General features: G+C 24.3%; 5 protein-coding genes across 8 annotated transcripts in view; 2 read left to right on the plus strand and 3 right to left on the minus strand.

The window, feature by feature from the left end:
* Positions 1–11: 11 nt before the first annotated feature.
* Positions 12–2,010, minus strand: LOC126896108 (JNK1/MAPK8-associated membrane protein). The gene is made up of 6 exons (XM_050668585.1): positions 1,727–2,010; positions 1,402–1,667; positions 1,105–1,332; positions 622–797; positions 393–469; positions 12–329 (listed from the first exon to the last, which is right to left on the minus strand). Exons 1-6 carry the CDS (start codon positions 1,754–1,756, stop codon positions 114–116), a joined length of 993 nt encoding a protein of 330 aa, XP_050524542.1. The 5' UTR covers positions 1,757–2,010; the 3' UTR covers positions 12–113.
* A 453-nt stretch (positions 2,011–2,463) lies between these two features.
* On the plus strand, positions 2,464–11,136 carry LOC126896109 (abasic site processing protein HMCES). 3 transcript variants are annotated; one of them, XM_050668587.1, is made up of 6 exons: positions 2,464–2,599; positions 5,970–6,207; positions 6,544–6,735; positions 7,125–7,343; positions 8,824–8,969; positions 10,983–11,136. In XM_050668587.1, exons 2-6 carry the CDS (start codon positions 6,040–6,042, stop codon positions 11,080–11,082), a joined length of 825 nt encoding a protein of 274 aa, XP_050524544.1. In that variant the 5' UTR covers positions 2,464–2,599; positions 5,970–6,039; the 3' UTR covers positions 11,083–11,136. The 3 variants fall into 3 exon arrangements, with proteins under 3 accessions (XP_050524544.1, XP_050524543.1, XP_050524545.1); XM_050668586.1 differs by lacking the exon at positions 2,464–2,599 and adding an exon at positions 4,749–5,087; XM_050668588.1 differs by lacking the exon at positions 2,464–2,599 and adding an exon at positions 5,125–5,842.
* LOC126896105 (transcription factor IIIB 90 kDa subunit) lies at positions 3,000–4,655 on the minus strand. Its single transcript, XM_050668581.1, has 2 exons — positions 4,007–4,655; positions 3,000–3,949 (listed from the first exon to the last, which is right to left on the minus strand). The coding sequence occupies exons 1-2, from the start codon at positions 4,653–4,655 to the stop codon at positions 3,123–3,125; spliced, it is 1,476 nt and encodes a 491-aa protein (XP_050524538.1). The 3' UTR covers positions 3,000–3,122.
* Positions 11,137–11,410: 274 nt separating the features above from the next.
* On the minus strand, positions 11,411–13,259 carry LOC126896120 (nucleoside diphosphate kinase). Its single transcript, XM_050668607.1, has 4 exons — positions 12,932–13,259; positions 11,891–11,992; positions 11,716–11,828; positions 11,411–11,646 (listed from the first exon to the last, which is right to left on the minus strand). Exons 1-4 carry the CDS (start codon positions 13,112–13,114, stop codon positions 11,529–11,531), a joined length of 516 nt encoding a protein of 171 aa, XP_050524564.1. The 5' UTR covers positions 13,115–13,259; the 3' UTR covers positions 11,411–11,528.
* Positions 13,260–13,450: 191 nt separating this feature from the next.
* LOC126896106 (nucleolar protein 8-like) overlaps positions 13,451–14,073 on the plus strand; it is a 4,704-nt gene continuing 4,081 nt past the window's right edge. Inside the window, exons 1-2 of one of the 2 annotated variants that reach the window (XM_050668582.1) lie at positions 13,451–13,580; positions 13,783–13,908. In XM_050668582.1, the coding sequence (XP_050524539.1) occupies positions 13,818–13,908 (91 nt within the window). In that variant the 5' untranslated portion in view covers positions 13,451–13,580; positions 13,783–13,817. Of the gene's footprint in view, positions 13,581–13,620; positions 13,713–13,782; positions 13,909–14,073 lie in introns of those variants that run through there. The other variant, XM_050668583.1, reaches the window with a different exon arrangement.

Below are 14,073 nucleotides of genomic sequence, written 5' to 3' on the forward strand. Positions count from 1 at the left end.
TACTAACAAAATATTAAAAAAACCTATTTATTTTTACTTAAAAAAATTTCATTTAAATACTTACAGTTTATATTTTACAAAATAACATTATACAAATTTACATAGAAAAATACTTATAAAACAAGTATCTTAGAGGGCTCACTTATACGTGTAGTGGCTATATAAAATACAGTTGGTAAAGGCACAAGCAACAATAATGCATAATCTACTGGTGGATTAGCTAATTGAGTAATGGCAACTATTCCAAATCCATGACTAATCCAATGTATTGCTACAATTAATATGTTTCTTGGTACACAAACTGTATTTACTATTAAATATCTGGTTGACTGAAAAAAAATATATAATTTATTAATTAAAACAAAAAAAAAAAAAAATTCAGTAAAATTTACCTGATTAATTTCAGTAGCAAAATGAATAGCACTTGAAACAACTGACAAAACAATAACTATGTATGGAAAAGTCATATCTTAAATCAACAAAAAAATTTATTGAAAAATATGCTAAAATATATTTTAATTCTGTTATATTACAAAATATCATTTTAAATTTAATAAAAAAATATAATTTCAAAATGATAAATTTAAAGAAAGAAAGTAATTAATTGTTAATAACACTTACAAATTATTCCACCTAAAAATGCATGAGTAACAGCTGCAATTGGGAAAAAATACAGTCCAGCGTATAATGTTTTTAAGTATAAAGATCCACTTAAGTTAAAATAAGCTGAGAAAATTGGGCGAAATGTTAATAAGGTAATAACACAACCTAAATAAAAAATAAATATCATTGAATACCTAAAACATTAATTCATTGCATTAATTTTTGTTCAGTAAGTTAACTGTTCTACTATAGTATTATGTATAAATCTACTTATTCTAATACTGCTATTTTTATAATATTGATTTAATTTTTAATATTTTATTAAAATAATTAAATAAACATTATTTCATAATTTATATTACAATGTATTATCTAAAATATAACAGAAAAATTACATGATTTCCAAAGATTTGTAATTATGGAATCACTAACTTTATTTAAAATTCAATAAATAGTATGCTTGGTAGAGTAGATTTATACTTAATCATTATATTTATTTACATTGGGTATACAGCTTCTTGAGTACACCTTAATGGTTCATGATAATCAGGTGTTGGGTTATACAATACTGTATACCAATCGGATAACCACTGTGTTCGACAAGAACGAATTGATATTTGACCCAAAGGATCCACTGCTAAAACAGCTAGTGTTGCTGCAGTAATAACTTCAAGTGTTGCAGAAATGTATAATACAATTTTGGTCTTAGTTTTATTTCTTGAATTATCACTTAAAGAATTAAAAAATTTGGCACTTAAACATCTCTAAAAATAAATATATATGTTATAAAAAATTTACCTCTTTACTTGAGATGCCCAAGATATTGAAGATAAATCTATATATACAGCATGGAATAATAAAGGTACTACAGCCATAAACAATAAGTACATCCAATCATATGATGATGGAGTGTCTGTACATGGTTGACACATATGAAATGCATTTACACGGGTACCAGTAGGACATGATCCACAATCACTAGTACGACCATTAGCTAATAAACGTCGACCACAATAGTAACCAGGACATCTAGGATCAATCAGATCATCAATGCTGTTATGGTTCTATAACAAATAATATTTGTATAAAGGAAAAAAACATAATCAATCAAACTCAAACTCACTTTTGATATAAGATTATAGTAATCGCCCATTGTAAAGTTTATCTAATGGTACATATAGATGTAATGAGTCGTAAAAATTAAACATTTAAATCAAATAAACCATAACATATTAACAAAAATTAGCATTTGCTAATCAAACAAAAATGTTTATATATAATAATCATCATAAACTTAGTGTGTTTCATTCGTAAACTAAAATAAAATAAACATTATTTAAACAAAAAATGTATGAATATTTTAATATAACAATAATATGATAATAGTTGATATAAATGAGTTAAAATATTTTAGAATTAAAAACAATATAATAATTTCATTTCATTTTGAATTATCAACATAAATGATATCCCGCAACTTTCTATAATCAAAATATTTATATTATCAGTTTTTATTGATAATTGATGATTAAACAGTTATTATAATTAAAAGTAATGATTTAAACGAAGGAATAAAAGTTGCAATTAAGAACTCTGTACGCCTAAGTAATAGATACGATTTCTATCAAACTAAAAATTTAAATGAATTAATTCCGTTGACATTATTCCGAATAGAGCACAATATTTGAATTTTTCTTTAAATACCTTAATCATTTTTAGAAGATTTGAGTAACTTAATGAGATAAACGAATTAAAAAAATATATTCATTAAATTTACAAAAATTATATTAAAACTATTAAAAATATATTTATATTATATTATTATATTATTTATTTATATATATTTATAATATTACAGCGATTATTGTGATAAATGTGTAATGCAATTCATATTACACATAATTAGCAATCATCAATTTAATAGTGTAAAATCTAAAATGTACTATTATTTAAAGAAACAATAATATAGCATAAGCTCGTTATACCATAGACTCAGGTTAGTGTATTTTTTTTTTTTGGGGCTAGTTTCTCGAACGATTGTGGACATATAAATTTTTTACAATTGGGACAGCTTTTTTCTCACAAATAAATATTAAAATGTATATAAATATACAAATATTAATATAAATAAGTATGATAAGTAATAAAAAAGTTTGTTTATTACGATTTCTATGTAAATTAAAGAAATTGTAGCTTCTATATTTATCATAAATTTTGTTCTATATTATGACTTCTTTTAAATCAACTTAACTTACCTTAAAAAATACTCTTGCTATGGTTATTATAGAAAAATTATTTAGAGCACTATTAAACAATGTTCTTTAAAAACTAAACAATTTTTTTTATTATCTATAATCAAATCACTTTAAATGGATTAATTTATTTTATTTAAAAAGAAAATTTTTCTATAAATTAAAGCATCAAAATTTAAATCTAACTCAATATTTCCATTAAAAAAAAAAACTATATTTTAAATTACAAAAACAATTTATACACAATATATTATAAAATTATATTTATTACGGGAGTTCTGGTAAAGATGATGAGTCTGCATTTACAAAACTGTCAATATTATCCAAAATATCATAGTTAATTTTTGAAGACAATTTTTTCTTTTTCAAAACACGTTCAACAGCTTCAGCTGCAGTTTTTGCTGGTGTTTTTAATGAATCTTTAGCTTTTTTTTCTTTGGCTTTGATCACTTTGGGATTTTTGGCTCTTTCAACTCTATTAATTTGTATTTGTCTATACGCTGATCCATGCATTTTCATCCACATATCTTTTTTCATTTGATGCCCATCTTTGGATAATATATATGAATCTATCTCATCTTCATCTATATCATCAATATACATAGCTTCATCTTCATCATCATCTTCATAAGTATGTTTATTTTCTGACAAGCCCATAATTTCTAGTGAAGGGCCTGTATTAACGGGATTAGAAATAGGTACCAAGTCAGTTGTTCCACGTTCTATCTCAGCTAAGTTAACACCAAAAACTTTAGTGTTCTTTTTTTTGTTGAGTTCTTTTTCAATAGCACTTTTTACTTCATCAATTAGTTTTTCATTATCATTAGTTTCAAAAAACTTATCAATACGCTCCTTATCTTTAGCTCTAGCAATTCTATATGATGGAGGATCATGGGTTTGTTCTAAATCAACTGTCATAAATTCTTCAATAGACAACATACTAGAAGGTGTATCTTTAAATTCCAGTAAACGTTTTTTCAATGTAGCATGATGGCAGTGAACAACTTTAATAATATCATCAATAGTCCTATTAAAATCATGCATACGGCCTGCAATTAATAAGGCAGCACCACATAAGCTTGATGGACGTCTACCTAAAAGTGTATGATATATAAATTAATGTTATTTAAATTTTGTATTTTAAATATTACCTGTATGAATTGAGTCTCTCATCATTCTTTGTAACAACCTCATGGCTGTAGTATAAACAATGTGAGTTTTATCACCAAAGTCAAGAGAATTGACAAATCGCATCAAAAAAATGCTAGGATCAAGACTTGGCACAGTCAAACTAAGTGTTTGCATCATTCTTAGATAAGTTTTACCCAATTCAAATGCGTTTACTTCACTTGCATCAGCAACATCCAGGAGTAAATGCATAGTTCCTTCCATTCGACATGCTATGTAAACTGAAGCTGCATAAATCAATGCATTTTTTCTTCCTCTGGTAAAATGTCTTTTTAATGCCATATTATAATAAACACAAGCATTTTCCAAGGTTTGATGACTAAGATTAAGACTATTACTCAAAATTTGAATTCCTCGTCTTGCTTTAGCTTGAGTCATTTCTCGTGATGGTTGTTTCATTCCATGATGAAAAGCACTACCAAAATTATGAAAATTGGCTGCTTGAGACTCTGACGATAAAAATTGTCCAACTGCACGACATCCACGATCTGTCTCTTCAAATTGAACATCAGAAACAATATTGGACTCATCCATGACACCACCACAGTCCATACATACTGTTGGTCCATCGCTGGAGTCGAGATGTAAAGATCCACAATCTGTACACTTCATTTTAAAATGAGAAGCCAACTATAAAAAACTATCTAAAAATTTAACTATCATGAATGTATAATATACTTCATGTATACTTTTTACGTGTATAATATCATGCTATATTCTAATGTCTTATCTGTAACTTTTGATAACGTTAATCTCTTGTTTTGACAATAAAACTGACACATTTGAGAAGTGAATGTAACTTATCACTTTTCAATATTCAAAGGTATATTTTTAGGCGGGATATTATAAGAATATAAATAACAATTAAAAAATTATTTTGAAGTTTTCTTTTTAAAATATATTTTAAATTTCAATAGTTAAAATCATTATTTGTTTCATAAATTATATGTAGTATTATTTTAAAAGTTTATAGTTATAAAGAATATTGTTTTTATGTACAATATTAGTAATAAAATGAATTAATATGTGTGGAAGAACAGCCTGGTAAGATTTAAAAAAAATTTGAACTTCTGAAATTTTCTTAATTTATTTAATGCCGACTGACAATTTTCAATATCGTGCAATATATAAATAAGCTTCATTGATGATAAATAATTTAAAAGAAATTTATTATAAGAACCAAAAAATACAAAAACTACAATAAGCTAGAATAATAAAAACTATAAATAGTAAAAGTTATGCTAAGTAAAAGAAAAAGCTAAGAATTATTAAGTAAATGGATCATTTTGTGTAGAAGATTATTGTGATTATAAGAGGTGTAATAACTAGGGACGTGGGATAAATGAAGATAGGGGCATCAATTTAACCAATAAAGAGTAAAGTGACAAAGGAAAGGTCTGTATCAACTTGTATGAATGCTAAAGTAGGTATATTAAGGAAGAAACTAAAAAAAGATGATATTAGTCATAAAGGTAGTGTGAAATCTTTTAAACAAAGGCAGCATTAGAAAGAAAGTGATTTTGATACACATTTAAGTCCGAGTTGATGGATACTATACAACAGCACCATATTAAATATTAGAATGGAAAAAGAAAAATAAAGAGAGTGTAGACAGGAATAAAGAGAAAAGGCTATTTTTTCCCTTTAAAAAAGCTTTTAAAGCTTGACCAATTATAAAATTAATATAACATTTGAAAGAAAGAAAAAAAAGTAATAAAAACCGAAATCTGTGACCATGAATATCTGCTCTAAAAGTAAACCATTAAGAGAGTAGAACTGCAAAAGAATAATGTTTTTTAGTAAGTCATATTATTACATTTATTTGAATTAAGGGAAAGACCAACATGATAAATATATAATGTTTTTATGTAAAATAAGTATTGCATGTAATATTTTATTTATATAACTTATTTTGTTTTTGTATAGTAATTTAAATTCTGAAACATATTGTAAAGCAACTAGTTATAAAGAAGGAAAAAATGATACTAATTTTAAAATGCCCAAATGGCATCATTTAGATAATGGTGGTCGGAAATTTATACCTTCAAATAATATAGCACCCACTGACATAACTCCAATACTTATTTCTGGAGAAAAATTTGAAGAAACTTCTACTAGAATAATAGCTCCAATGGTTTGGGGTATGATACCACCTTGGCATAAAGTAAATTTTCTATATAAACAAATTATTTATTGTGCAAATGTTGATTGTTTTAACAATTGCAAAAAAAAAACATTTTTTAAAAAATATAAATGATTTATATTTATTTTTCTATATTAAAATATGGTTGTAGTAAATTAATTGAATTAAAGTTATAAATAACACATAAAATGACATCCTTAAAAAGTTTTTTTAAGCAAAAAATTTCTTCATAAAATTGTATATTAATAATTTATCTCATCTACAATCATCTCATGTATAATGTAATTCTTTTCATTTCAAAAACATTTACACTTTTATTGTTATGAGAAATAATTTTTTTATCAAATTTAATATTAGGGTAGTCTAAGTGATCATGGTTTAAGTTCCAATAACTGTAGAATTGAAAATATAACTACCTCAAAATTGTATGAAAAACCTTTGATTGAAGGAAAACGTTGTGTTGTTATTTGTGAAGGTTTTTATGAGTGGCAAACAATATCATCTTCAAAAAAAAAACCATATTTTATATACTCATCTCAAGAAAAAGAGGTACCTATTATTTTTTATAAATTATAGATAATTATTGTCGTATTTCAATATTATTGTATAATATTTTAACAATTAAATAGTTCAGATATTAAAATGATAGAATGCAACTACTATTCATACTTCACTCCATATTTATATTTGTATAAATTCAAAATTATAAATGGATTAAAATATTTTTATATTTATAAAAATACTTGGGCGACCCCATGCAGTTGGAATTAAGGCAAGGAAAAAGGAGAAAGATAAAAATATTTAAAAAAAATTAATATAAATATATTATTTTTATTATATATAATATATAATAATTTCACTGTGATTTATTACTATTTATATTATTATTAATTTTATAATAATTTGTCTATATTATTTAATTATGAAATATCTTTTAGATTTATGAAAAAAAAAATTGGGAATGTGCTCAATGGTCTGAAAACTTAGGATGGCAAGGGCCATCTTTATTAAAACTGGCTGGTTTATACAACAAGTGGAAATCATTAAATGGTGATATTATTTATAGTTATTCTATCATAACCATGAAATCAAATTCAATGTTTTGTAAAATCCACCACAGAATTCCTGCTATTTTAGAGGATGATCAACAAATAAATGTAATTATGTTGTGATTTAGCTAGTTTAGTCTATTACCAACTATAGCCCATATCAATCATTTTAATATACTGTAACATAATACAGCATTAGAAAACTATTTTTGGGGATTAAAATATTTCATAAGAATTTTACATCTGGAAATGTATATCTTTGGTTTTATTATATTTATAAAAAATTTTTAAGCCACTTCCAAGACCCTCGAATTTGTGAAAAATTATCATAAGTGTGTAAATTCTACAGGAATATTTTTGTTCTAGGGGAGAGAGTAATATGCCCTATGTCTCCCATACTAAATTTCTAATTATTATACATTGTTTAGTGTTGAAAAATAATATCTTGAATATCTATTTATCATTTATGTACTTGGGCTGACCAAAATAAACTTTATAAATGCATAAATTTCTAAGCCCTGCTAATTAATAATCGTTAATATTCAGACTAATTAAATACTAAAGGGTATGTTTAGTATTTCTTCACTTATAACCAGGGAAGAACTGGCCTACTATGCTACTATGCTGTAGCACAGTTGGCTAATACCTCCTTATAATTATTATAATTTAATTTTTTATTTTTCATTATTTTAGACAAATAATTAGTGAAATGTTTAGAAGGGCTAGAATAATTTATGTTAATTGACCAAGCACAGCTAAAATATAGGAGGTCCAGAGGGAGCCTAATTCTGTCATATACCCCACTAAAGTAATGAAAATTACATGTTATTATAAATATTATAAATTATACTTGCTGGGAAAAACTGGGCTGTTACAAATTATCCCTGACAGTATACAAGTATACAAAAAGGAACAGATTAGTTGTTACAAATAATAAGAACAATAGAAACTCTTTTACTTACTGAACACTCTATATACCATTTTGGCCCAAATGGAATTATGTTTTTTAAATACTTTTTATAATAAAACTTTATAATTATAAACTTGTTAAAATTTTCTTATTTTTACTCGCCAAATAACAAAAAATAGATAACTTGATAAATATTGTACAATTTTTGCTCATCATAAAAATTGTATTATAAATTCAACATTAATGAAGTGTTTTAAAGACCTTTTAATTTAATTGAACCTTAAATTTTTAGAGATAATGTGCTGTCCCATTTACCCCATATTCCTCTAATTATAATATTATACTATATCATTAATCCATTATAATCCATTTTTCAAACCCATTAAATTACTTAACTCCTACATAGATTTAATGTTAAAGATATTAGATTGATCTCAAATTTTACTGGGATCATTTTTAAACTAGTTAGTATATAAAAATTCTTGAAAGAAATAAAAAATTTGTAAAATTTCTGGCACTCTTCTACACAGACATAATGTTAATTTCTACACATAGAAATAACGTAAACTACTGAAATAATGTAAATTTTAACTAAATGTAAATTAACCTAATAAAAGGGTCGTTCTGTATATTACTTTTAATATATAAAAAATATTACTTGTATTTACATAATATCAGGACTGGTTAGATAGCAAAAGAATATCAAGCAATAAAGCAATATTACTCCTTCAACAATCAGAGAAACTAAAATGGTATGAAGTATCTACGCAAGTTAATAATTCACGTAATAAAAATGATAATTGTAGTAAACCATTATCAAAAATGTAAGTTAAAAATATTTGATTTTTATTAGTCTAAAACATAATAGAGTGAAGTGAGGTGATTATAAACAAATGGAGTAATTATAAATTCATATTATCTTTTAGAATATTTTGTTATTTTAGATTAAAATTTCTGGTTCTTGTATATATTGTGGCTATCATATTAAATGTAAGCTCGAGATAAAATCTTATTCATTCATCTAAAAAAACCCAGCATAGTGGGGACTTGGCATAGTTGGGTCCAGTATAGATTTAATGGACAGTAATTAAAATCACTATCATAATAAACGCTTTGATGCAAATCTGTAGATAGTGTTTAATTTTAAAAATTTGATGGATTATTCAAAAGCAACATGATTTCCTATTTCCTTATTTATATCCTGATTACAAGGATTATGATTTATAAGTGTAATATACGAATTAAAATTTATTATATCAATTAAATATACTTTTAAATTGATATTTAATAATTTTGTATTGTAATTCTATTAAAAAATTATAAAGTAGTTATTACTTTCATGGCAATGTATATAAAAGTTGAAGGTCTTAATACAATATTTTAAAAAAAAATTATTATTTATAAATAAATTTACTGATCTACACGGGATTTTCATCCGAGATCAATATATACTTTCTTAAACCGATTTTTGGGCCAATTTTAAATCTACAATTAGAGTTTTGCATATGGCTTATATAATAACAAAATCCTTCTAATTAATTTGACAAATATTTATGTTTGATTATTAGGTTACGTATGAATAATCGATAAATATATTTTAATTAAAAATAAGTTGAAAAAGTTATACTTTCTATATGTATTTATAAGTTTTGTGAACGTCTCCTGTATAAAGGGAAATGGTCCGATTTTAAAAAAAGTATGTCAAGTGAAAGAGGTATATAAACAGTATTTTTCATAAAAAAATTGTATTGATCCATACATTTTTCAAAAAGTTATAGAAATATAATGTTAATAATGTAAAATATAAAATTGAGAATTTTACACAAAAATAACATTGATAGCCATTTTTACCATGAAGACCAAATAAAGTCCAAATTTTTTTTTTTTTCCATAATAACTTTAATTTAAGATATATAAAAAAGTGTCAGTATTTCCAGAACACTTTCAAAAGTTAAGTTGAAAAATTAAATTTTTTATGAAAAAGTTGTCATTTTGAACCCTCCCTATGGGTTGGTAAAGGATCAAATATTCACAAAAATATTTCAAATGATAGTGAAATACCTTAGGTATCTATAAAAAAAATTGAAAAAATTTGTAATTTTTTTGGAGGTTTCCCCCCATTTATGGGAAACTTAGTAATTTTTTCAATTTTCGAGGGTAATATCTTTGACTATATACGATTTGTGATCTTTTAACGTATTTTTGAAAGAAATCGGTTTGGTGAGAGCTGAGAAAAAGTGATTACAGACACAAAAAAAACAGATCATAGTAAAATTAATACCTTCTCAGCTTTGCATTAAAGCTAAAATGTATTTACAATTACCTCACACTTCATCCTATTCATCAAAATTAATGTTAATTAGAATAAAATATTTTAGTATATTAACTTTTAAATAAACTATAGCAAATGTCATCAAACATTTATTTAAATAATTAACATTAAAAATAATGCACACCGATTTTCATAACTGGCAATTATTTAAAAAGAGTACTCATTATAAAAAAATCTTTTCTTATATTTGAGTTATTCAAAATTAAAACATAAATAATTACATTAGTTTTCTTATAAAGGGAAATCTGGAAAAACTTAGTATTTTGTTTCCAACAAATAATTTACTGTAGATACAGAAAAAAAAATTTTTATTTATCAATATCATTTTGCATTTTTTTACTTATTATAGAATTTTAAAATAATAAATTTAATTTATTACATGAAATAGTAGCTATGTTTTAAGTCAGTCTCAAATGATAATAGCTTATATATTAGTTATAATATATAATATATAATTTTTGGTTAAAATTATTTTTTATATAATTTTTTCTTTTCTTTTTTATAGAATAAACAAAAGCGAAGTTTTCATGAATTCTTGGTTATCTGGAGTAAAAAATAAAAGAATTGGTGACGATCAACCCAGTAAAATGAAGAAAACGAATTAATTTCGCAGTAAAAATTTTATTTCATTATACAATATACTTGACCAAAAATACTCACTTTGAATTTTTTTTTTAATTGAGCAATTAAACTCACTCAATTTTTAATTTTGAAATTATAGTTTTACACTGGCAATTTTGATAATTAATACTGAATTATAATAAATTGCATAAAATCTTTTTTTGACTTAAAATTTTTAAGATAAAAAAAGATTTAAAATTTAAATCTGATTTCATATTCTCTTACCTAGTATTATTGGATACATTTTTATTAATATCTATCTAAATTCGATCTTATATTAGATTAATTTAAACAATAGTTCAAAAAACAAAATTAATCAATAGCATTCTCATTTATTTCTTACAAAATGTTTTAAACATATCAAAACCTCAAAATGGATTTAAAATAATTATTTGGTTAAGACAACACAAAATGAATATTAAAATATTATCTATTCATAAACCCAAGAATCGACAGTTCTTGTCCATGGGGTAACTTCTTTTTCAGTAAACCACAAATTGATTTCCTTGTTAGCAGATTCTACAGCATCAGATCCATGAATTATGTTGCTAAAATAATAATAAACTAAAATTAGTAAAAATAAATATATGATAGTTAATATGTATATGAAAAATTACCGGCCAACTTGAATACATAAATCTCCTCTAATTGTACCTGGATTAGAGTCTTTTGGGTTAGTTGCACCTAGAAGAAAACGACCTGTTTTTACAGCATCTAATCCTTCCCAAACCTAAATATAACATTTTTATTAATGTGGTAAAAAATAAAGAACATTGACCTGTAATTACAAACCATGGGAACTACAGGTCCTGATGACATATATTTGATAAGACCTGGGAAGAATGGCTTTCCAGCTAAATCAGCATAGTGTTTTTTCAATAATTCTTCTGATGGCTAAAAAACAATATTAAGAACTTAAAAAATATACACTAGAAATATTAATTCATTAAATTAATTTCATTAATACAAAAAGTTGCTTGTTATCATCTTTAACAAGATCTTTAAAAATCATCTTTATTTTTATGAATTAAATTATGTCTTGGTATTTTAGCTAGATGATCAATAAATTAAATTAAAATAGCAATATCTATACATCCCTTCAGGAGCAACTTTAAATAAACTAGATTTTTAAAAGAAAAGAAAGTATAACTTTTTGGATTAAAATGGTGTAACAATAAACAGTCCATCAGATAAAAAAAATTATAAGAAAATTTTTTAGAATTATATTTTTAATCATCAAAATTAAAATTGGAATTCTTATAAAATAAAATTAAGTTTTTTTTATCTCCAAAGGATTAATATTAATATGGTTCAAAATATTTAATTTAAATAACCATACAAAAAATTTTTCTCTTTAACTGAAAATCAATCATATTTTTTACTAAACCCTTCAGTAATCTATTAATTATATAATAAAAATATTTTAAGTCATTAAGTTAAGTATTCATATTTGTAATAAATTATAATTATAAATGTTATAATTATTATTATTTTAAGTATTTATAAGCATAAATATAATAAACATAATTATATTGTATACTACACAAGATAAAAAATAAAAAACTATAATCATAAAATATAAGAATTAGTACATTATAAATACTATTTTTAGACTGGTTTTACAAAAAATAATCTAAAAATACAATAAGAATAAAGTCAATTTTATCAAAAAATTATATTCATGTTACTTTTAGTAGAACTATGATTGAAATCCATTAGATTGAGAACAGAAAATATCAATCAATATTTATTTACTAATAAAATAAAAAATACAAAAATTTTATGTTTTATTGTACATAAAAACTACTTTTGGACGATTTTTTAATTACTTACCCATAAGAATTTCATGGCTACTAGTTTAAATCCTTTGGTTTCGAATCTTTTAATGATTTTTCCAACAAGTCCTCGTTGGACGCCATCAGGCTTAATCATAATGAAAGTACGTTCAGTATTTGGATCACCCATTGCAATTCTGAAGAATATTTGAAATGCTGTTAATATCGTGCAAATAAACATGTAATATAAAATTGATGAACGACAACGGATTGTTGAAAAGCCGTGTCACGTGGATAGTTATTAGTAGGTAAAATTTGAAAAACTACTCCACAAATAGTGAGATTTTATTTTAAAATGTAACTTAATATACGTTAGAACTAAAATACTGATTAAAAGGTTATAAAGGTGTTGACTGATTAGTTATATTAAAACTTACGGTCTTACCTTAGATATTGATATGTTTTAGAACTTCACCAACCAAAAAATGGGGCGGTGAAAAAAATATAATATACGCCGGCTGGACAAAGACGAAAATAAAAATGGCCGGTGTCTATCGTATTCCACAATGCAAGCTCATAAATATAAGAAATGAAGCAACGAACGTAATTTGATTGTCATGTTAATTAATTCGCTTGTAGCTTCATATACGTGTCCACACTTGAATGGAATGATAAAGACGTACATTATCATTAGCCGTATGATTCAGGTTATAGTTCTACTCCATAAGTAATAATATATGATAAATCTTATCATTTAGTAAACAACACCACGTTTTTTTGGTGACAAATTTTAAATTGTGATATCTCGTAGCAATTATGAATCGTATTTTTTGTTATAAGTTAATATAATTAAAACTTTAATCATATATATATTTTTTTTCTAATAAGTATTTTTTTATTTAATAATAGCAAGAAATCTGTTAAATGAACGAAAAAAACTAGAAATGGGTAACAATGACGAAAAAGACGAATATAAAAGAAATTTACCATCATTCAAAGGAATTGGATCTCTAAAACAAGGAACATTTAACAAAGGTACTTTATATCTCAATGAAGCGTTCAGTGAATAAAAATGTCTACTGACATTTTAGCTTCGATGCGAAGCTGAGAATGTATTGGTTTTACTATGATGTGTTTTTTTTTTTTTTTTTGTGTCTTACCACTTTTTCTCAGCTCTCGCCGAACGGATTTCTTTCAACG

Source organism: Daktulosphaira vitifoliae, unplaced genomic scaffold (genome assembly GCF_025091365.1).
Source record: "Daktulosphaira vitifoliae isolate Bord-2020 unplaced genomic scaffold, ASM2509136v1 Scaffold_1, whole genome shotgun sequence".
NCBI lineage: Eukaryota > Metazoa > Arthropoda > Insecta > Hemiptera > Phylloxeridae > Daktulosphaira > Daktulosphaira vitifoliae.